Source organism: Dipteris shenzhenensis, chromosome 30 (genome assembly GCF_047967505.1).
Source record: "Dipteris shenzhenensis isolate YYH24624 ecotype China chromosome 30, Dip_SZ_1.0, whole genome shotgun sequence".
Lineage (NCBI taxonomy): Eukaryota > Viridiplantae > Streptophyta > Polypodiopsida > Gleicheniales > Dipteridaceae > Dipteris > Dipteris shenzhenensis.
This window is the reverse complement of record NC_141625.1, coordinates 29,819,317-29,843,746: the sequence shown is the minus strand read 5'-3', so window position 1 is coordinate 29,843,746 and position 24,430 is coordinate 29,819,317. Positions and strand designations below refer to the sequence as shown.

The 24,430-nt window shown below is 40.3% G+C and overlaps 1 protein-coding gene across 2 annotated transcripts in view; it reads right to left on the bottom strand.

Moving 5' to 3' along the window:
* Positions 1-15,413: 15,413 nt before the first annotated feature.
* The window catches only part of EMB2769 (Cwf15 / Cwc15 cell cycle control family protein), a 46,445-nt gene continuing 37,428 nt past the window's right edge, over positions 15,414-24,430 (bottom strand). For both annotated transcript variants that reach the window (XM_087401576.1, XM_087401575.1), the window contains 2 exons: positions 15,948-16,042; positions 15,414-15,857 (listed from right to left, as the gene is read on the bottom strand). In XM_087401576.1, coding sequence (XP_087257702.1) covers positions 15,734-15,857; positions 15,948-16,042 — 219 coding nt within the window. In that variant the 3' untranslated portion in view covers positions 15,414-15,733. The remainder of the gene's footprint in view (positions 15,858-15,947; positions 16,043-24,430) is intronic.

Sequence of the window (24,430 nt, the reverse complement as noted above, 5' to 3'; positions counted from 1 at the left end):
CATGATGACGCTCATGGATGATGCCTTTAATATGCTGTTGTTCTTCCTTTTTATGCCGAAGATCTATAACAGTCTCTATTCCCTCGAACCACCTTCGTACACGATAGTAGTTTTCTAACAATAGAGAATGCTGGTCTCTAAAGCACTTTTCTAGGAGCTCTTTTCCATATAGCTTGTTCTTATCCCTATAGATCATTTTGGGTGGTTTAAACACCTCATCATATGTAGGTGTAAAACTTACCCCTGAGATCGGAGGAACGGAAACTTGAGATTTATCTTGCAAAGAGAGATGCTCCTTGTTCTCTTTGAAGGACACATCCTTTGATTCATCTCCCATAGGCATTTTCCCTATATAAAAAACATACGTGCCATATATTCAGCCCCCTCTCTCATATCTAAATGCAAAAACATACATGCCATAAATTCAGCCCCCCCTCTTACATCCAAATGCAAAAACATCATTAGGAAAAAAGGAAGCTCATTTTGGGGCCCTGTAAGAAATTCACTATTTTCTGTTTTCTCTCTCTACAAAAGCAAGAAAATATGGATACTTGCGTGAGAAATGTCAGTGTGAAAAGGAATAAATATATTCTTTCACATGCTTTACATTCAATGTTCATATAAGAGCAACACTTTTCTGTGCAGAATTTGGTGATTCTGACACCGCAGACGCGTCCGGAACGGCCCAAAACCCCAAAAACGGCACTGGAAACGCTGGAATCGGACATCCAGAGACCCGGAAACGGCCAAAAAAGGCCGAAAAGTGGGATTTGCAGCAAAAGATTCAAAAGGTGCCACATCGCGTTTTGCTGCAAATCCCACTTTTCGGGCTTTTTTGGCCGTTTCCAGAAGGTGCCAGATCGCGTTTTGCTGCAAATCCTACTTTTCGGCCTTTTTTGGCCGTTTTCGAGCCTCCGGATGTCCGATTCCAGCGTTTCCAGTGCCGTTTTTGGGGTTTTGGGCCGTTCCGGACGCGTTTGCGGTGTCAGAATCACCAAATTCTGCACAGAAAATAAATTTTTAAAAGATTCAAATTAGATCACCTCATTAATGTGACATGCTTCTACGAACATATAGTACTATTTCTTTTTCTTATTTTCATCTTCTTTTGTTGAATTTTCAACGTTACGTTGGCCCACTCCTGATTAGTTGAGAGCCTATTTTCTCTCACTTCTAAAAGGCCCCAAAATGAGCTCCCTTTTTTCCTAATGAAATGCCAAAAATTCAGCCACCTTCTTTCTCTAAGTGGATAACATACGTGCCATAAAGTCAGCCACATGCATTCTCCAAATGGATCTACACACATGCCATAAATTAAACCCCCTTGTCCCATAAATTCAGCACCCTCCCTTACATCCAAATGCATAAAGATACATGCCATAAATTCAGCCCCCTCCCTTACATCCAAAGGCAAAAACATACATGATATAAATTCAGCCACATAGATTCTCCAAGTGCATAACATACATGCTTACAAATCAGCCCTTTCTTTCTCTAAATGCAATGAATATAGCCCATAAATTCATAAAACAATCCTCTTCACCCAAAAATTCAGCCTTCTCCCTTAAAGCCAAATGCGTAAATTCAGCCTTCTCCCTTAAATCCAAATGCATAAATTCAGCCCCCTCCCTTACATCCAAAAGCATAAACATACATGCCGTAAATTCAGCCTCCTTCTCCCATATATTCAGCCCCCTTCTCCCATATATTCAACCCCTTCCCTTACATCCAAAGGCAAAAACATACATGCTATAAATTCAGCCACCTTTTTTCTCCAAATGCATAACATACATGCTTACAAAATCAGCCCGTTCTTTCTCTAAATGCAGTGAATACATTCCATGCATTCATCAACCACGCAGCACCTTCTCTATATGTTCAACCCCTTCTTTCTCCAAATGCATAACATAAATCCAACAAAAAAATGACATACCTTTAATTGAACTAACCATGGAATCCAAGAGTCCAAGGAAACTTGCATCTTCACTCATCATTTTCTTTAGTAGCACCGCCATGTCCATGTTGTTGCTAGCCATCTTGATCATGCACAACATAAGCATAAAAAAGTTAAGTTACTGTTAGTATGAAATAAAAACACACAAAACAGAAATAGATGTAAAAGGAAATCAAATACAAATACGTACCAAATCCATTTTCTAATTCCTTGAATGATGTTAACTTCATGTATCCTAGCTACATGCCTAAGATTGCCACATGATAGGAACTATCTTGGCTTTGCCCTGAACTACCATGTTCTTTGTCTTGATAACTTTCCACGTCTCGTTGACAGACACACAAAACTACCAATCCTTCCATTCCTTGTCTTCCATCGAGACCTTCCATCTCTTTTCCTCTGCGTAAACCCCAGCTTTAGCCATGCTACTTTAACTTGATTTAGCATGTGATCCACATATCTGACAACGGCATACTTGAGATCATTTGGTGAACATATTGTATCCGCAAGACAAGACTTTAATAAAACAATATCATTCTCCTCTAGCCAAGGAGGAATACATCCAATGCAACCAGGCTGGATTAAACGTGTTCTCAATCCTAAATCTTTTGTCTCATATGCAATGATACCACCTCCATGCTGTAGAGGAATAAACTTATGCAATAAAGAACTAATTGGCCTTATACAATTCCAGGTGTATGGCAAATATGCATTTTGTAGGACACTCATGCCAGTGGTGCCATCAACATCTAATCTTTCATATCCTCTTTCAACAACAATGTGTTGCCTATAGTAGTGTGCTCCAAAGAATAGTTGCATGTCACCATTATGCTGAAAGGAAAAAAATGATGCTATACACGCTTTCCAGTGTCCCACACTAGAGACTAATGTTGCATCCTCTTCAGACTTTATGATAACCTTATCTTCAATCTTATAAACCTCACCCTTAAACATAATTTTCTTATATTCTGTTACTCTCTCAATCCCGAATTGAAGATTTTGCTCTACATACTTCTTTCCTCACTTGTTGCGTATCTAACTTTTGGCTTCTTTCTTGCTATTACAATACCCTTTTGGCCAATGACTCTTTGGCAAGGATAGTCTTTCGCATGCAATGTAGCTAAACTCCATAAATGTTTCGCTTTTTCAATGGATGATACATGTATCAATCCTAATGAATGCCATTGAGGACAGTCATAACATCCATGTTTGTCCACTAAATATCCATCTGGGACTGAAAGAACTCCATGAAACTCTTTCAACATCCTTTGATGAGGAAACAACCTATCAGCATCTTCTTGAATATGTAGAAAGACCCATGTGAAAAATCTCCTTCGATGATAGTTTGCAAATGAGATCTCATTGTCCTTATTGTTTGTTTTGATGCTAGCATATGTTGAGACCATACACTCATATATGTAGCACCAAAACCCATCGTGGCTGCCATGTCGCAAAATATCATCAAGAAATTCTCCGAAACCTACAACATGCTCTAATGGAGCTGAGTTTCTTCCAATCCACTCTTCTGATCTTACTCTCCAAGAAGCAAGCAATACCCTCAGAGTGTTTAGGTCTTCTTGAGACCAGCCATTGCTTCTAGTATAGTTATAAAAGGCATGAGCAATATCTATGATCAAGAGACCCAAATCATAGAATTTCTTAGGAATACCTTGGACTTCACTCAGGACATAAGGAAGACACCATTGTACGAACTTTTGTGTTTCCACTGCCTTGTAACTCTCAAAATACTTGCTAGGAAACCTTGGCCATCGACCATATCGGATGGAATAAGGTGTGGCCAATGTCATTCTATGATTTGCTTCATCGATTTCTTTCTTCACTCTATTATCGATATCTCTCATTAAAGAGCTCATGTACTTTGAAAACATATTCAATGCTAGTATGTGCATACAATCGTACACAAGATCAAGAGATAAGTTGAACCCATAAAGATCATATAATCTCCATAGATATGATCTACCTGAAAGACCAGCCTCTTTAAAAATGTCTTCACGTTGCGTTTGAGTGCTTGCTCGCTCTGCAAGAAGCAAGTCTCTCAACATATCTTTTGTGGACCTCTTGGCTGGAGCATATTTGAATTGGAATCTATTTTGGTCATAAAGGTATCGACTTGATCCTTCACATTCTAAAGTAGCTATAGGTTTGTCTCTATGACAAAAAGCTTGGCCAAGATCTTTAAAAGCTCCAATCTTACATTGAGCTGGATGGTCACCAGTCACCATCATAAGCATAGCACGTGCTTTGAAGGTTTGGGAAAAAGAGCTATCATGCCCAAAAATTAAAGGCATTGGATAATTGAAATCTATATCAATTCCATCTATGAACAAACTTTCTAATTCATCTATCAAAGGTTTCATAAAAACATGAAAGAGTTTGCTTGAGCTTCCTATAATTTTTTTGCAACTAAATGGAATGAACAAGACTGGTATTGCTCCAATTATGGACTTCTTTCCACAATTGAGAACCTTTATCTCGATGACGCCACAATTCTTTTGGGTTGTTCTTGATATCTGGAACCCATCCCAGTGCAATAAGAGAGCAAAATTGTGTGGATCTCCTTGTATATGTAAACAAAGACACATTTAGAGTACAACATTACGTGGAATTCTCAAACATAAATTAACTAGAGACCACACATAGTATATATGTAAAAAATTTACCTTACAGAGTCTTTGTGGACCTTGTATCAAAGCTCGAAAAGCCTTGCAAACAAATTTGTAAATTTTCTCATGTTCTTTCCAACCCTCTAAAAGTGCTTTCGATTTAAGTGAAGATGGCCATGCTGTATAAGCTTGTTTGCAATACCCTTCTCACATACCAATGGCAACTCAAATTCCGATTCTGGATCCCAAAACTCTTTAACACTTGTACATTTACTGCCATCCCAGAACTCATCAATTCTAATATTTTCATTGAATTGTTCGATACCAACCATTTGTCTTTATTTCGCCACATTTCCAATAATTTGTGGCATAAAAATCTACTTTTAGTAAGTAGTTTCAATTGTTCACCGATCGAAATGTAGTCAAAACATAACATTTCCTTTCTAGGCACTGCACATTTCTCACACTTCTCACAACATGTTAAACAATCGTGCTTTAATTTTCTCTTTCCAATGACATTTCTATTGCATTGGCATTCAACAGTGTTACCACTATAAGTGTCCTCTTTGCTTGGTAGATAGAGTATTGGAGCATGTATGGAATCCTCTTTTCCTTGACATATTCTATATCTCTTTGATTCAACCATTCCAAGCCTTGTCAACATAGTAGTTAATTGCTCCCAACATGTGGGAACAGTTATTCCATTTAGACTTCCATCCCATGTTTTTGGAAGTTGGACCAATAGTTTACTCAAACTCGATCTTTTTGCGCCTTCATGTGTTGTAGACCTAGGACCACCCATATCTCCAAATAGAATTTTAAGCATACTCTCTCTCTCTGTTAGGCATGTTTTGAGCTCTTGCTCTTGCTCTTGGGCTTTTGATGATTGTTCCTTATTTGGCTCACAAAGCATCTCCACTTTGATTACTATGTTAAACAATCTCAAAATGACTTGAGCTAGTTCAACTAATCTTTTGGCTTGGTGCAGATGCCTCTAAGAAGTGTTTTATGTACTTCATAGTGAACTCCTCCCACTCCAAAATCACTTCTTTGAAATACATAAACTGATGATGATTATTGGTATGTATTGGTTCATTGCCATAAGGGTCAAGCTTAATAATATTTCTTATATCTGACACATCTCTCAATCGAAGGAGATAAGGGAGAAGTTCAATAGTCAATATGTCATCAGTCTCACCTATGTCAAAAGTATCCAAATATATTCCATTTTCTCCTGGGTTTACACACCCTTTGAACGAACAATCCAAGGTGTTACTAGGATTAAACTCTTTATCATTTTCCCACATGGCAAGCAAGGGCTTAAACATGCATTGAACACCTAACTTGTCCGCTCTATATAATATCTCTATAAGTAGTTTGTGGCATTGATCTTGCCCCATAATTTTGTAGAATAGAAATTGTTTCTTTGCAAGCTTCTCCATCAAATGAACCATGTAATTCACATTCTTGATTTAATGCATTTTACCATATTCCCACATGAAAGTGCTAAAACAATCTATCCAAGAATTGAACACATCCATTTTGAAGCACAATCCATGTTCTCTTTAAAATTTGTATGCTTTTATATTATCAGAAGGCTTATTGGACTTAAGGGGGAAAATTCCATTCAGGTCAAGTACAAGTAATTTCTTTGTTCTCATAGATGAAGAACATTGAATGTGTTCCATTGACTCATCTGATTTTTCTCTGTGTGGTATTTCTATATGCAAGGGATTTCCTTATGTGTCATGGCATGCAAAAGTATCAAGGTGTGAAGTTAGGATTCAATGAATGTCGTCCATGCTTACATTTAAAAATGTGATCATAAATCTACATTATATTTTCTTATTCCATTGTCAATGGTAACCTAAGTATTTTTGTGTATTAGATTATATCTCCAATCTTCATAGGGGTCTCATCATCACAGGATACGATTTGTATTCTCTAATTTAAAAAGGCATTAATCATAACCCAAATGCAAATCCCACATTACATTTCCATACATAAATCTAAATTCATATCTACATAAACATCATAAAATATGAAGATTACAACCCAAAAATGAATTCGATGTTATATTTCCAAACAGAAGATCAGTTTTAAAACCGATCTCAACATCTCATAGTCTACCAAGTGGAAAATGTTAAGATTGATTATAAAATGGATCTTAGTATTTCATCTTACTCTCATGCTTTATTGTGTGGGAGATCATAAAATCGGTTTTAAAACTAATCTTAGCCTCTCATCCTTTATCGCAGTTGAAGGGTTCATTGTTTGCTTGGGTGTAGCCATTTTTGGGGAGGTTCGGGGAATTTTCTGTATATAGGTATCTTGCATGACCCATAACTTATGCATTGCTCAACGAAATTTGGAAACCTTTGTCTTCAAGTTGTAGTACACATTCCAAACTTGAACATGAGACCAAAAAATTATGGAGTAAGGATTTGGAACGATACTGTTAAAGCATTACATGTGCTATATTCCATGTGAAGCATATATCCTGAAGACTATAGGATATAGCAATTTATTCAAAAACATCAAAATTTTGTTATGTACATACATGAAACCAAGTAATCATTCAAAATTACACTATATGAGCTTCTCCTCAACTCAAGGACACACCTAAATGAGAACATTAGGCATGGATTAACAGGCCTCCAATGTTGTGCTAAAGTGATGCACACCCATTTGAGGGCACGCTTTATAACTTTTTTTTAATTTGTTAAAACCAAAATGGATTGAAAATTTGGAATCCAAACTAGTGGGACTATAGTATGGTGGTCTTAAAACATTGATAGTTGTTGGTATTAGTATCTAGATTCACCCTAAAATGGAAGAAGTTGAAAATATGATTCTTCCCCTTGTGATGCCCCTAGAGATCTACTATTCCCATTTCCTAGTTTTCATGGAGTCATAGGAGAATATCCGCATCTACCACTTAAAGTAATTTGAGTACATTTGCATGGACAACTATTCCTGCAAACATGTATATAGATGGCTATTCTTGTAGATATAGATAGGATGGTATATAGATGGATATTCCTATAGGCATACATAGGATGGGATACCTAGCTGGAACTTTTAAAGGCCAGGCCCATACCTGCTATGTCCAATTATAGCCTAGGTTGATACCTAACTGTGGCAGATCTTTAAAAGTCAATTCAAATAGAAATTTAGTACATAGATTATTGTGTAATCCTTTTGTTTACATGATGGCACAATCACAAACAGGGGCCCACAAAAAGTATGGAGAATTACTCCCACAAACAATCTGATTGGTCAGATTGTGGAGGCGGTCATCGATGGGGCGATTGTGGGTGGGGAGGTCGCGAAGGAGTAAGCCGAGGAGGCGGTTAAAGTGGACCGTTGTCATGATGGTGAGGTTGGATATCGAGCCATACGTGTCGTTGAATTGCTAGAGGTGGAAGCAAAATCCCTCCTGGGTCATTTTTTTGGGGAAGTTTTACTTCCGAAAATTGTACAACATATTAGGGTCCTTTTGCTGGAGTTCTCGAAATTCTACCCAAGTCCATCGTCATTCCATTGGCATGTACAAGGGATGGATCCAATGATCGACGTGGGCACTGCGGTAGTACTATCAAAACTACTCCATTTTGAGGAAGGGAATGCACCAGCGAGGCTGTAGACCGGGGCATCTACATCAGTCTATGGGACTAGAGCATTGGGGGCGAGGTTGTATCCTCCTCTTGTGCGCTTTGGATGCGCGCATCGCCAGTGGTCAAAATACTAGGTGATGAATTGTGTAAGGGGGTGCACCTCCTCCGAACCTCTAAGATTTCGTAGAGGTGGAGGTGGGATCCCTTGAGTTGGCACTTCCAATGGTGCATAGCTAGGCCTCCCCACGCAGTGAGCGTGTTTGTGAGGGCACAACTTGTACTCTCCTTCTATGGGAGTCGAGGTGCGCTTTCTTGATGTTTTTGAGGGGGGCATGCCTGCTGTTGTCAGACCCTGCTGGGTGGCCTGTCACATAGACACTTTCTCCTCCCCTTGCAGTAAATAGTCCATGAATTGGGTGCCCTACCTTACCAAATGTTTGCTAAGGTGCTGGTATAGACCTATTGGGATCTTGTACTTGGATTTACCATTTATATATGAGATTGTTTTGTTATACATTTGTATATACTTTCTTTTTATATACACACGAATTGAGTTGGCATTCAAGTCTTTGTTCAGAGATGTTGATACCATCTTTTTTCTATTGTGTAATGGTTGGTTGCAGTAGCAAGCAATCCTTTCCTCTAACATGGTATCAAATCCAAGCATTTGACAAGTTCTAGTGTCTTGGAGATCAACAACAAGAAGGCATACTCCACATTGAAGGGTGCTTACCTTGCGAAGTAGCAATGATTATCCACACTTAGGTGTGTTGACTTGCAGTGAGTAAATTACTTCTTGTCATCCACACCCTGCTATGGGATTGGGTTCACTCATTTCAAACTTCAATGAGACCTTCATGAGTCCTCAATGAGTTGGCTAGGTGGAACTGACTATTCTATATGGAATTGAAGTTCATAGTCATTTCGTGGCGATGGAAATCTAGGAGTTGATGAAAGGCACAGAGCCAAACTTCAATGAGACCTTCATGAGTCCTCGATGAGTTTGGGAAGCTAGGTGGAACTGACTATTCTATATGGAATTGAAGTTCATAGTCATCTGGTGGCGATGGAAATCTAGGAGTTGATGAAAGGCACAGAGCCAAAAACTTTCAATGTATTGGATACCACGGGAAATATCTTAGCTCCAGGAAATCAAGATCGAACGAAGGACTGGAACTTGAAGAATATATCCGCTCTCCATTATTATCGAGACAACTTAGTTCAGTAAACCTCATATCCAATTGGCAAATATGGCACAAGAAGCATGCAAGTTCTTATAAGAAACCACAAATAGTGGGAGACTCATCTTGTTCCAAAGTCAATTGTTCCATTGTAGGAGACTCATCTTATTAAAAACCACGAATAGTGGGAGACTCATCGTGTTCCAAAGTCAATTGTTCAACATGAAGATGGTGGAAATAGTGTCAACTCATGACTCACCTATGAAGGTGACTATCGTTAGGGATTAACTCAAAGCAATTGGTCACAATGTGGACAGCAATCAGTTGGCCTTGCTAACCAATGCTAACAAGCTTTTGAAGATCTACTAGGGTTGATAATGACTCTTACCATCACTAGAGAATGGACAAGGTCAATCACGTTCAAGGAACTAGTCCCACTATTACTTCAAGAAGAAGCCTAAATGAAGTGGCGATGGGGATGAGAAGGCTCTCATAAGCAACGGCAAGATTGAAAAAGGCAAGCTACAGAAAAAGGATGCAAGAATGATGGATAGGAATCTTCTAATGGTGAAAATAAGAAGAAGAGAGAACAAAAATAAATGCTTCTATTGTGACATGCCTAAACATTTTGCTAAAGATTGTAAAAAGAAGAAGGTGAACCAAGAAAAGGAGGTCCAGTCAGACATGGCATCTACAAATGTGGTAAGAGAGGAGATTTTCTTAGCAACGACTCCATGTCCCATTGAGAGAGTTTTTTGCAAGCCCAGATATTCATTAGCAAAAAGCTAGACTTTGTGGTAAAGGTTGCAATGTGTTAATCTCAAGATCAAAGGACCAATCAAAATACCACTTGCAAAGATGGAGGAGCTAACTCACAGATGGAACTTGAAGTCACAGAGGGGAGCATGAATATAGACTCATAGTAGAAGAGCTAGATTATGGTACATAAGAAGCGCATCAAGGGACTCCACTAGCATAGCCACTAAAGTTTAACAAGACACGCATGATGATATAGGATGATTTTTTAGTGGATGGTTCAACAAACAATGCCTAAGTTTGGTGCCTTGCCTTAGCCAATGTTTTCTCAAGGTGTTGGTATAGATTTGTTATAATTTTGTACTTAGATTTACACATCAAACTATTTTATTGTATACAGACTTTCTCCTTATCTAAAGAGTTCTCTAGGCTCTCTATAAGAACTTGGGATTCAAGTTTTTGTTGTGAGATCTTGAGTTTTTCTTTATCTTGCTACATAAGGGTTGCAATGCATTCCTTGTGGATGGGGTTTTAATGGTTTGGAACATAGAGGCTTGCTAGCTTAGGATGGGTTGTGTGCCTTTATTATCGCCTCCAATGCTTGAGGGTGACTTTTTTTCTCGATTGTTGTGTGGAGAGCTCTAGCTTATGCATTCTATGGTCGAGTTACTATAATGGCTCATTGAAGATGATCTTAGTAGAGAACATGGTGGAGTTCTCACAGTAGTACCAGAGCATGTCTTTGTCTTGCCATGGAACAAAGACACCTTTGGTCTTTAAGTGGTTGTGTTTTCTTAGTCATAGTTTGCTTTGAGAAATCTGCATCGTGTCTTTAGGTTTCTTCTTCTTCTTGGTATAGGAATGAAATTCCATTGATAAGTTCAAAAGAAACTTAAGGAGAAGGAAAAGCTATGAAGCTCTTTCGGAGGCAAATCTATGTTGAAAGCTTTTCATAAAGCTTGAGAAACCTTTATGGGCGGATAATAGATTTAAAGAAACTTTGAGCTTGAGTACTTCACAATCTCATAAACCTTCAGCAAAAAGCATCAGGTGTTGTAGGAAAGGATTTTCATAATCATTATGTCTGCACATCATCAATGTACATCTCTTTTCATCCAATGCTAGACCATTGTAGCTATTGCTTTGGTTCAGTGTCCAAACCATGTGTCTGGCCTACCCTCTCTTTATTGCACACGTTTAGGCAAAGGATAGTCTTTGGGGATGAAGATCAAAGAATTGAGGTAGGCTATATTAAAGATTTGTAGCAGAGTATGAGATTCAATGTCACAAAAGGTGACAATGATAGGCTATTTTTGGGAACCAAGAAACCATATTGTACATATGCACAAGGGTGTTGATAGATATAAATATAGACACCTTTAGGGAGCACATTGCACATTTAGAGGAGCACTAAGCACACAATTTAGATTCCTCATGTTTCTTGAAAGATCGCATGGTTGCGCATATTAAGAAATTGGAATGGTGTATCTTTTTGTTGTTCATTTCTATTGATAAGAGATTGCAAGGGATGCCACTAGAGATGATGATTATAGCTCCATGATAGGCCATCATAGTGGTTCTTCCTGAATGACAATGGCAATGGCATTTGGTTGGAGATTGCAAGGGAGAGCATTAGGGACAGCTCATGTTTGGCTATTTTAAGTATAGAAGGGGGCTCAATTTAGGCTGGAAGATAGCATGCTTGCCATCTATCATTGTTGCCTAAAGATTGTCGTGGTAGGAAAGGTGAAAAGGGAGAAGCGTGTAGAGGGTAATTTTTACGCAGTAGTAGTCATGAGGTTTGAAGCTGCTCTTGCGGGTAATTAGCTCAAGGCTCTGAGGACAACTACGAAAGGTGTTGCACCATAGTTGTGCCAAAGTTATGGTGGAGACAGGAGGTGTTAGTGCCATTCTCATTGGCGTAGGGAAGGGGAACATTTGGTATTGTGATTGCCTTGCAATAACATCGGAGCTTTGCTAATCCAATGGATGCCCTTTTGGAAGATTTTCATCCAACATGTTGATGTGTAAGCAGGTTGTGTCTACAGGTCGCACACTTCATGTTGTCTGCTAGAACTACTGAGTGTGAGGATTGAGTTTGTGAAAGGCTACGTGAGGTGAGGGCTCTTGTAAGCAGTGGGGGGTGCCTCGCTACATGGGTAGTGAGTTGTGCAAGGAGAGTTGTGGGCATGTGAGAGTGTACGAGCTGCTTTATTCGTGCTTGTTGAACAAGATTGTGTGCACACTAAGCTATAGAGGTTATGCTGGTGCTCTTGCTTGTGCCCATCAACGACGACAGTAGAGACGTTTGGGCATGCCAGAAGGTAGCAAGTCAAATTATGAGATAGACCTGCAGTCTAATGTAGTTGCAAACTCTAAGACTATAGGTTACATAAAATAGCTCAGAATTTTTTGTGGGTACTTTAGGATCAAACTATGACTAAAGCAAGCTGCTTTTTGTAGCCTATGAACCCAAGAAAAATGCCAACATAGTGTTTAAAGAGCTTGTGTCATTGAAGGGCAATTCAAAGTCCAAATGGTTATTTGAAGGATTGCATGATAGTCGAGATTGAGTAGGATTATTCACAAGGCTTCCTCGCACTACTACTGGCATCGAGAAGGTGGCATCGAGCTTCTAAATTTAGCAAGGGGGATCAAATCATATGCACATCCTCAAGTGTCTGCTAGAGCTAAACTTAGAGGCTACACAAACTATCCAAGGGTTTTTGGCCATCGTTGGACTTATCTACTTCCTGGTATTGAACCTGTTTTCATGAATCCATTTGAGGATGGGACATATAAAAACTAGCGAATCCCTATGGGACACACTGGTACTATTGGTTAATAAGGGAGATGGTGGGATTGCATGTGTGTTAACTATTAAAATTACCATAAAGAATCAATATTACATTCCTAGAATGGATGACCTTAATAGATTGCCTAGCAGGTGCTAACAATTTCAATAATTGATCAACATACTCAATATCATCAAATACGTATTGTGAAGGAATGTTTTATGTATAGAATGAGGAAGTTTGAATGCCAAAGCATCAAAATAAGGCTCTTTGAAGCATTCAAAATGCCCCCTCAAATAGTTGAACAAATACAATCAATTCTATTTTCAAATCAAATTCGGGATTATGCCCAAATAGCTCGTTTGATACAAAACTTCTTAAGGGGGTGACAAAAATAGCACAAAGAGTTGAATAGTTTCGAGACTTTGAAGCATTAGGCTACCACTGTACCTACACTACAAACAATCATATGTAGTAATACATGACTTGAAGGTATGCAGACATTATCCATATGGCTTAATTTTCGAGGTTAGAGTTAATCATGAAGCCTTAGGTATTTTTGTAATCAGCTTCAGAAAGGAAGGCTAGATGGTGGAGTTGATGCAAGAGCTTAAATTTTGATAAGATATGATAAAGGCAATCAAAAACGAGTAGCAAATGCTTTCAACAAGATTGCATAAGTAAACGTGCTAGCTTTTGTTGGGATAGGAATTGATTTCTACCATTCTCTTAAAGGTCAATATAGGTATTTTGGTCACATTTGGCAAGAAGTCTAGGATGGAAGCTCTAGAGTGTTTTATGGATTCTTAGGATAAACCTTCGAGAATGAGGTTAGAAATCACTATACAATCAACAATGAATTATTGCTCCCCAAGGATAAAGTAGGTATAGCTGATAGGAATCACATAATGAAAAACATTTTATATGAATACCGTGAGACAAGTGTCTTGTTATAGTGGAGCTTTTATTGGATGAGAATGAAAGTGTATGTCCAAGACTGGGGGTTCAGATGCCAACAGTGACATTTTAAGATTGGAACATGTTGCATCCTCTACAAATTCTCGAGGTTAAGTGGGAAAGATTTCTATGGATTTTGGTTACCAGAGGAGATGATGCAATTTGGTTCATCGTAGATGACTTACCAAACTTGGGTTGGGAAGTTCACAACCATTAGCACAACAAATTTATTGAATAACCCTTTAGACTCTTCCGTCTACCTCATGACATAGTCAATGTCTCAAAATGACGCTAATTAGACACTTCCAATTTTTCAAAAGATTGAGAACTTTCAGATTGGGAGAGGTGACTCCCAATGATGGAATTTTGGCTGTCATCCTCACACCGAGGTTGACATATGTCTCCAAGAAACCATCACATCTAAGAGGTACCCCCCGGAGGCCTGCGTGATAAATATGGAAGAAATGTTAGCATGAGCTAAAGATTGCTCAAGATAGAGCAAAAGTTTTATGTGGATCACAAATGGACCCCTATGATTCTAAAGGAAGACATGAAAACGTAAGTTTGGTTGAGATATGGAAACATAAATCTGAGGTCGGTCAATCAAGAAACTCTGAAAGAGAAACTCGAACAAGATCTTGCACTTTTGGCATGAACGACATCTTGAAGCCGATAATGCTGGATTAATGATTTGACAGCCTAGTACAGACAATCCTTGCCTTTTATATTCGTAAGGTCTGAAGTCCCTCATGCACTGCAAGCCATGGGTTCGCTGTCAAGGAATGAATCTCAAAAGGTACAAGAGCATGTGCATTGCACATCCTTGCATTACGTACAATAAACTGTTTGGATGAGAATTTTCTTTTCAAATTTAGAGTAAGACTCAAATTTGTAGATTTCATTAAATATTTTGTAATAAAAGTTATGAACCTAACAGTCACCAAAATTTTAGCCCAGTTGGTAAGGGTTTGGGCACAACCGTGAGGTTGTTAGTTCAAATCCCTCCAAACACACTAGGTAGGGACATCTCCCTGTGGTGGTGTTTCGTGCACACCAAGGTTACCCTCCAACATTAATGTCTATGCAATTGGCTGTACCTAGTCTCTCCATAATTTTTGTGTCTATCATCTCGCTGAGCAATAATATTCTATCAATCATCTATCTGGCAGTCTTATCAGACTGAAATATTCAGAAAAATTTTGCCTTCCCCTCGTCGCATTTTCTGCAACTGACCCTAAAATTTATTATGCAAAAAAGAAAGAGTAGAAACTGGATAAGTTCTCTTGAATGTCACTCACAACTACACCAAATAGGTATTAATTACTTGTTATATAAAACCCCAACACACCCTATGCACGTACCCCCATCTGCATGTGTGCACCCATACACAGACCCTTATCATGGACGCACCCACCATGCACAATGTAGTGAATTCATAGCTCTAGTGTCGTGACGACCCACATATGCTATCTTTACATAAGGCAACCAAATGCGCTCCAAGGCACCTTTTGACAACTGGAGGACCAAAATTCTTTCAGCTGCACGTAAAAATCTTATTTGTAAATGTATTGTACAAGCTTGTAAGCATCTACTGACATGTGATGCACAGTCCAGATCCGACTTTGCATGGACTGGACAGGCCCTGACCCTCTATTGTTATACACAATCTCTGGTGACCTTCAGGTCTCCTATAGAGACTACATAGTTTCTTATTTACACTGCATAGATGGCACTGCGCACTGTCGGGCCCTGCAAAGGGCAGCCTGAACAAAAAGACACAAAGAACAGAGAGTGGTACTAGCAAAACTGGTGCTGATAGAAATTTGTCCACAGTTTACTGACCCAGAGATCATTTCATGTACTTATTAAGAAACTTGCGATGAAAATCATTTCTGATTGTATCATTAATAAACCGCTTTGTAACCTTTGGCTCGCCCCGCGCTTGATTTTTGAAAACAACATCATCGTCCCACCTATTTGCCACATTCAACATTCCCAATTAGTCATCCCCAAAATGGACCAAATTTCACCTGTAAACAAAGCAAGCGGTTGGGAAAATGTACCTTCTTTTTACAGAAAATGTTGGATTCAGTAAGGGGTTTCCCCTAACCAGCTCTACTTCTTTAGCCTTCATTTCTTCTTCTTGCTTTTGCCTCTCCTGAAAAAAAAGGGGAAGAGGGGGGCATAAGCATTGAGCTGACCAGCATTTCAAGTAAGAAAGGAAATGAGGGAAAATAAGGTAAGTGAGACATGTCGCTAAATTAAAACTGGACAAGTACATAGAAAAGTCCATTGCATTGCTTAGCCACTTTGACACTGTGATGCAAGAGAAATTACAGACAGAGCACAGCAGAAACTAGGTGAGCTTGCACCACACCATTACACCAAGAGAATTCAAATGACACCTCCACTCTTATAAATTTAAGTCTTTGTCACACCAGTCCAAATAGGAAAGAAAGCATTATAAAAGTCTATATACCTTTGTAAGACTAGAATATATCCAATCATACAAATTTAGAATTTTTTGTTGTTCTAAAGTCCAAAAATCTACACCAAAAATCAGAGAGAAAACGAAAGAGAAGAAAAAAGAGGTAACAAAAACAATTTTTGAAAAACAAAAGGAAGACATACTTAGCAAGCAAAAAAACACTTATGTTGTCATCAGTGCTCAAGGATAAGCAGCTATACTCGGGGTTTCTAAAGACCCGCGGAGTCTCTTGGGCAAACCTAGTGCTTACTAAATACATCAACAAAAACAAAAGAGAGAAAACAAGAAATAAATAAGAAAGAAGAAGGTGACTAAGCAAAAATAAACAAGCAAATCAAGAAATAAAATCTTCCAAAAGATGGGAATAAAATCTCTCTCTCTCTCTCTCTCTCATTTAAAACAAAAAGAATAAACAGACCCCTTACACTTATGTACCGCTTCCTACAAAGATGCAAAATTGCATTCCTAACTTCGCAAGCTGTATACTCAATCAAACTCTCTTTTAAAACTAAAAGAAAAACCGGCTATTCAGCTCCCCGCTTTTTGTTTTCAGCTTATATTCAATCATTCTAAACATGCCTAAGACCGATACACCGTAGATAAAAGACTTCATATCTAACATTGTGCGTACTTTTTTCATTATTTTTCTTGAATTATACCTCTTGTGTATTAGTAAAGCGAATTGAGTGATAAAAGACTCCTTAGTTGTACAAAGGCAGGAAATTGGGAAGAAATGACTTCATATATTGCCAAATCAGAAATGTTTTGAGTCAATGTGAGGCATTTTTATAATGTGTAAACCAGTATATTCAGGTTGTTCACATTTATCATATATATCAACCTCTAACCCTATAGTAGATTGACAAGTCTCAGATCTAAGAAAACACAAGAATCCCCTCTTGAAGAGCAGTTCAGTTCACAAGAGTCAGGAGGATAGATTCCTTCTCCAAAAGCACAAGCATCTTTGTCCATAAAGTCTTGCTAACTTGGCTAAGCTTATGTAAAATAATAGGGCAGGTATTGATAGACATAAGACGTTGCATAAACTCAAATCCATTAGTGAAAAGATAGAAGTTTGCTAAAAAGAAAGCACAATTAGTGCACATGGGATTCCTATAATTGAAACAAAGAATCAACTATTGTGATGTAAAGATTATCTAAACGAAAATCCATCCAAGAGCAAACATCTGTTCACATCCGAGCAGGTTTTGGTCGAGCCCTTGTGCATGTGTGGGTCTTTTTTTAGCGTTTGATCAAATCAAGAGATATTCTAAAGGTTGTCCTCTGAGTATTCCGTGAGGAATAGACGAAAGAGAAGTTTTGAGCTTTGGTGGTTCTTTCATCGCGGCTCAATCAAAGAGCGTGTTTGAAAAGATAAACTTACAAGGGATTGGACAATCTGAGTAGTCAATTGAATTTTAGGAAAGCCAAAGCGGACAAAGCCTATGAGATGTGAAAAACCTTGGCGTTGCGGAGGTGTGAAGGTCTTGCACATGCATTGACGGTATGCAGATTTCTTCAGCTTGTTAGGTGGACAATCACCATTAAGCAAGTCGTTTGACAAAGTTGTCTTGTTGATAATATGTAATGGAGACTCGTGGTTTTCATCGACAATGGAACGACTAAGGTAGTGGATCGTTTTGATCTAGCAATGAAAATGCACATACAGACGATTGGACTAGTGTGAGATCTTCTAGAAGTGCTTTTGGTTGTCTATTGGATCTTTGAGTCTTGGCCGTTGATGAGTCTTCTTCGAATGAGCTAGCTGGTCTTGTGAACGAAGTCAAATTTGATGGAAGTTGGTCTTTTTCAAGAGTTCTTGTTATGTTTCAGAACTGCATGGAAGCAGTTGTTACAGGTGATCTTGAGGTCATGTATCAGATGGCAAGATCTATGGTTCATTTCATTTGATTGGTGATGCCTCCCTTAATTGGCAAACAATAGGACGATAGTTGTCATTTACTTTTCGGTGATTTCCCATGAGTGAGTGTTCAGAATTGTTCTTGGCACGTTTTTTTTGAAAAAAAAAAGAATTGTTCTTGGCACGTCATAAAACTGCTTCGATGCAGTTGTTTCATATGGTCTCTGGGAGGTCATATTTATGGCACCAGGAAACTTCGTGTATGGCTCATTGATCGGTGTTGAGTTTTTTGTTTTCTGTGTGGGCATATCTCTGTTACTTGACAATGATAATTTTCTTCTCCCCATTTTGGCCAAGGGAGGTCTTGTAGGAAATTTGTAATTTCATGATCGTCCTCATGGGAGACACATTAATGATTGAGGAGCATGTTTGACTCACGCCTCTTTTGTTCACATCCGAACCTTGAGATTGGACCATGCAAGGCATGCATGGTGATTGGTAGATTGCATGGAAAGCTACGTGGAGCATGGCGACCTCTCTAGAACTCAAGATGCATGTGTAGGCCATCCTCTCCCGGTCTTATTAATGCCCTCTGGGCCCGGGTATGTGCCATGTAGCTTTAGTTATTGGCACTTAGGTCACCTAGTACTTTTAGTGTCTTATGACACCTAGTACTAGTGGTACCACTAGGATACTAGATCCTAGGATTCTCTTTTATAGTACTTTGTACTTTCATTTTCCACTAGTTGATGTGGCAGCTTCCACTTCTTGCTCCACTCTTGTGCATCCTTTTGCTTCCGTGAGCCTACAGTGGTATCAGAGCACTTCCTTCCCGGACCTGCTCCCTACTCCTAGCTTCCTATTTCTAGCTCCAACTCTCACACACCTCCGACGTGACCCCCCCGATCTGCTGTCCGTACGACGCGTCAACTACCGAGAAAAATAATTTCCCATGTCCGTATAATTCCGTACGGACGTCCGTACAACGCGTCAGAACCTCTCCGTAAAATTGTATGGATTTCCAAACTGTCCATACAGCTGCATGGATTTTCGTGCAATTTTTTGATTTCCGTACATTTTCGTACTTCAACGTCCGTACAGTTCTGTACCAGCCGTGCCATTCCGTACATTTCGTACCGTCTGAAGCAAACATTGCAGCAGATCTGCAATTTTTTGGTGACATTTGGGTCTTTTGCATTCGAGCTACGATTTTGCAGGTAGATTGCAGATGTGCAAACAATTTGGGGCTTCTCCTGAATTTGCCCCATTTTTTGCTCAATTTTGCTCTACAAATTGGGGCTTTTGGGTCTATTGCAGGATTGGGGCTTTTAAGTCTATTGCAGGCATATTGCACGATACTTTCAGATTTGCAGTGAATTTGGCAAGAAATTGCAGGCCATTTGATCACATTTGCAAATTACAGCTTATTTTTAGGCTTTTTCATATTTGGACAGCAAGTCCCATTTTTTGCAGTGGCAAGCCTTGAGGCTATCTTTTGGGTCACTTTGTCAGTGCTTCTTGACCTGTCCCATTTGCAATGGCTGGCAACAATCACGATTTATTTGGCATTCTCCGTGAAGATGATAAGTTGGATGGCACCAACTATCCGATGTGGTCTTATCTCATGAAACATATTCTTGTTGCAAGGCATTTTTGGAACATTGTTTCTGAGGTTGATCTGAGGCCAGCCAATGCTACAGTGGCTGCCCCTACTCCTGGTCCCTCTGCAGAGGGTACTCCTCCTGATGCTTTATCCTCTAGCACCCCTATTGCTGCTCCTCCAACTCAAGAACAAACAAGATGGGATGCAAGAGATGCAAATGCACATTCCTGTATTGCTTTATCATGCAAGAGAATCATTATTCCACACATCCGGTCATGCAGGACAGCAAAGGATGCTTGGGACAAATTGGCTTCTCTTTATCACATTCGCAATGAGGCACGTGTTGCATATTTAAGAAGGCAGTTGCAGGAAGTTAGCATGAATGAAGATGACTCTATGGATGCATACTTGACAAAGGTCAAGGACCTCATGGAACAACTTGCCAATATTGATGAAGTGGTGTCAAATTCTCAGCTTGTCACTACCACATTGAATGGGCTGCCAGATACATATCAAGGGTTTGCTACACCCCTTCGACTAGTGGCCATGGGTAATCCAGACCACTACTCCTTTGATCAGTTAGTCACTTTGCTTCTGCAGAAAGAGCAAAGTCGTGCTAATAGGCAAGCTACTATTCCTGATCATGCATTTGCTTCACAGCAAATAGGAAAAGGCAAGGCTTCCAAGCCTATGGGCGAGCCTAAATATGCACCTAACAGTGGCAATTCCTCCAATGCATCTCAAAATACAGATAAGTCAAAGAAGAAAAGATGCAACTATAGCCAGGGCATGAAATTTCAATATGCAGGACCCCATTGCTTCAGAGAAAAAGAAAGCAGAATTGACAGTCTTGTCCAAAATTCTCACAAAGGAAATTGCAGCTAGTGCACAGTGATGTCTGTAGCCCAATGAGGACATATGCCATTGGAGGGTACAAATATTTCATGACTCTAATTGATGACTTCACAAGATATTTCTGGGTATATGCTTTAAAAGCCAAATCTGAAGTGTTCTCATGCTTTCAGAGGTGGCTGAATATGGTTGAGAATGAATCAAGATGCAAGCTTGTCACCCTCAACACAGATAGGAAAGGAGAGTATATGTCAAAGGAGTTTGATGCATTTTTGTCTTCACGGGGCATTATTCACTCATGCACTACTCCTTATACTCCTCGAAAGGAAGAACAGGTCCACTATGAAGATGGCCAAATGCATGCTTAAGGCCAAGTCCTTGCCCAATAAATTTTGGCTTGATGCAGTGATGTGTGCCAACTATGTGCTGAATAGATCACCTACAAGGGCATTGAGGACTGTTACACCTTATGCAGCATGGAAAGGCAGGAAGCCTTCAGTTTCACACATGAGAGTTTTGGGTCTCTTGCATGTGTTCATGTACCATCTCAGCTGAGACATAAGCTTGATGATAAGGCAATCAAATGCATATTTATTGGTTGCAACCAGGATTGCTAGAATATCGGTTATACCAACCAAATACTAGGAAGATTATTATCAGTAGAGATGTAATCTTTGCTGAACATTCGGCTTCTCCTCTTGTGGACTGCAAAGCTAAGCCAAAAGTTGACATGTTTGATGAATTTGACTCTTGGTTACCTCTGCTTCCCTCAGAGGGGGACTTTGACCAGCAACATGAGCCTCCTGCAGGCCCTCCAACAAGCAATGATCAGCCAGCACCCCATGCTGATTTTGTCATCCTGCTTCAACATGTATCCACTTGCTTGGTACTATTTCTTTTTGTTTTTCAATAGTATGCTTATTAAGAAATGAAATGTTTTCCTTCTGTTCAGTTACGGACAATGGGGACTAGGTCTAGCATTTGAGGGTGGACCCCCTTGCTTGGGGTTATGGGCATTAGTGACCCACAAGAGTGATGGCCTCTCTTTGAGAGGGACATCTAGAAACCACACCCCACCCGAGTACCCAAACATGGGACCAATCAAATGCACAGATTGCATACCGACCTAGGAACCATTCAAGAGAATGTTCCCTGAGCTTTGGGTGTGGGCCTGGCAGCATGCCAAGAGTAATGGAGATACAAGATAAGACGACAAACAAATGAGCTCAGTATGGCTCAGTTATGACCTTAGAGTACGTCAATAGATAGTCTAAGCTGTTAGGAACCCGTGGGTGCGATCAGAATTAAATTCTGACAACTTTGAAATTTTAGGGTTTTTGGGAGTGACGTGGCAGCTGACACGTGGCAGACTGCCACATGGAATCTGAGCTGGCAGGTCAGACCACCTGTCCCACACATGTGGCAGCATGCATGGCAAGTGGCAGGGCATGCAGGCCAAGTGTTTGGCCCCAAATCTGGTAGATTTAGGGCAAGTGGTGGGCTGTCCTCTTTGGGACTGCAGCCCACCAAAAATCTGGGACAAGTGTCCACCTTCCACTCTAGGTCTAGGGGGGGGCTGAGCTTATAAAAGAAGGCCTCTCCCCTTCATTCCACACATGAAAATTTCGTCACTTTTCTTCTCCCTCCTTTTAGATGATGCTACAGAACCTCTCCAGCTCCTTGGGTGCAGCCAGCTTCTCCCCAGGCCATTCTCTCACCTCAGCAGCACTTTCTCTCTCTACAACAACACATTCTCTCTCTACAGTTCCAGCGCCTTCTCTCCAGAAATCTGCCTCCTCTCAGCTCTTGTGAAACAGCAGCAGCATCCTCTCTCCTTCACCTAGCCTGGAGCAGCCACAGCCCCTTTCTCTCTCCTACTGCAGTCTTTCTCTCTCTTCTGCAGAATTTCTCTCTCTACTGTTCCAGCCCATTTCCCTTGCAGAAATCTGCCTTTCTGTGCACCTCTGGAACAGCAGCAGCTCCTCTCTTACATCTCCTCCCTTGGGATCAGCATTGGCACTCTCTCTCTACAGCTATCACTCCATAAAAGCTTTCTCTCTCTCTAGCCTACAGGCTGTTTTTCTAAGCTGTTCCCATTCCAGCCCCATTTCCACACTCCCCTCACCCAAGGTAGCTTCAGAGGCATCAAGGACTTCATCTACAAAAGGGTCAAGTCACGAAGGGAGCCTGTATTGTCAAGTTTATCTCATTTACAGCACTATTTCATGTTGTTTCTACTATCTTTCTAGAAACTAGTGCTTGTCTCTAATGTTGGATGTAAGTTGTGATTGTTGCAGGCTTCTTCCTTGTGGATTGGGCAAGCCAAGAGCTGAAACCTGAGCTTGGAGTCCTCCTTTTTGTTGTCTACCTTGTACATATGCTCTTGAGTCTTGTATCTAGGTCCTAGGTTTTCACTGAGTTCATCAGTTTGGAAGGTGCATTGCACCTTGGTCTTGTATCTCCATTTTCAAGAATAAAGTGAGCCTGGATAAGGGGGGGGCCCCGTCTTGGCCCCTCAATCATATTGCATTCTCCAATGATGTCACTTTGTGTTTAAGCTGTATAAGTCTTAATTCCAGCTTAATTGCAAACTCTTAAGTTCAAGTATATGTGTTTGGCAACTCGCAATCATCTCATTCAAATGCCTCTGCAAAATCCGTTGTCTGAATTGATAGAAAGCACTGAGTAGTTTACATTGGTATCAAAGCTTAGGCAGTGGTCCTGTACTCTGTGCTTTCTCTTGTTGAGTCTCTCCTTCATTGAGTTATCTTGTCATCATGGCAGCCAATGGACCTGACCCTCCTCCTAACCTGCATGAGTTGAGTGCTCTCTTGGCAAACATTGCTCAACAGGTTCAAGTGCTGGAAAGCAGCCAAGCAGAAACTCATGGCATAGGGCCCCAATCCCAAGGAAGAGGCCGTGCGGACAACACCAACTCCAACAAGGAGGGAAGATCATCCTCTTCTTCCCCTCCTCGAGGTAGACGGCGTCATCGGAGTCCATCTCCTTCGAGACGTCCACGGAGACGAAGGTATGCAAAGCATAAGGTACCTCTTGGAGATAAGCTCTTCAAGTTTACCAAGTACAAGGGAGAGGACAAGCCCGAGGTCTTGCTGCCCTGGATCCGAGACCTCGAGTATTTCTTTGAGGGGGACGAGTACGAAGACAAGGCGAAGATCCGGTTTGCCGTCCTGCACATGCAAGACCGTGCTTCACTCTGGTGGGCAGCTATGGTCAACACTGGACAGCAAGCCCACACCTGGAAGCACTTCAAGAAGAACTTGATGAGGCACTTTCTGCTCAAGGAGTTTAAGAGAGATACAATGGTGCAGTGGGACATCCTCCGCCAACGCCAAGAAGAGAAAGTCAGTGAGTATGTTGATCGTTTTTGGGATACTTTGTTAAAAGTTCAAGCATTCAGTAGCAAGGATAAAAAAGAGTAACAAAGGAAGTTCTTTGCTGGCCTACGGTATATCGTTCAGCATGAGGTCGACATTGCCACTCCTACTTCTCTCGAAGACACCATCAACATCGCCTTGAAGGTGGAGAAGAAACAATCTTTCTCCAACAAGCGGAATGGCAGCAACAACAAGCGGAAGTCCCAGGGAACCTCTTCCAAGGAACAAAAGCGTAAGGAGACAGCAAAGGACGCACCAAAAGAGCAAAAGTCAGCCAGCCAGCCTCCTTCGAAGAAAGCAGCCCGCACTTTCAGCTCATTGTCTCCACAACAGAAGCAAAAGTA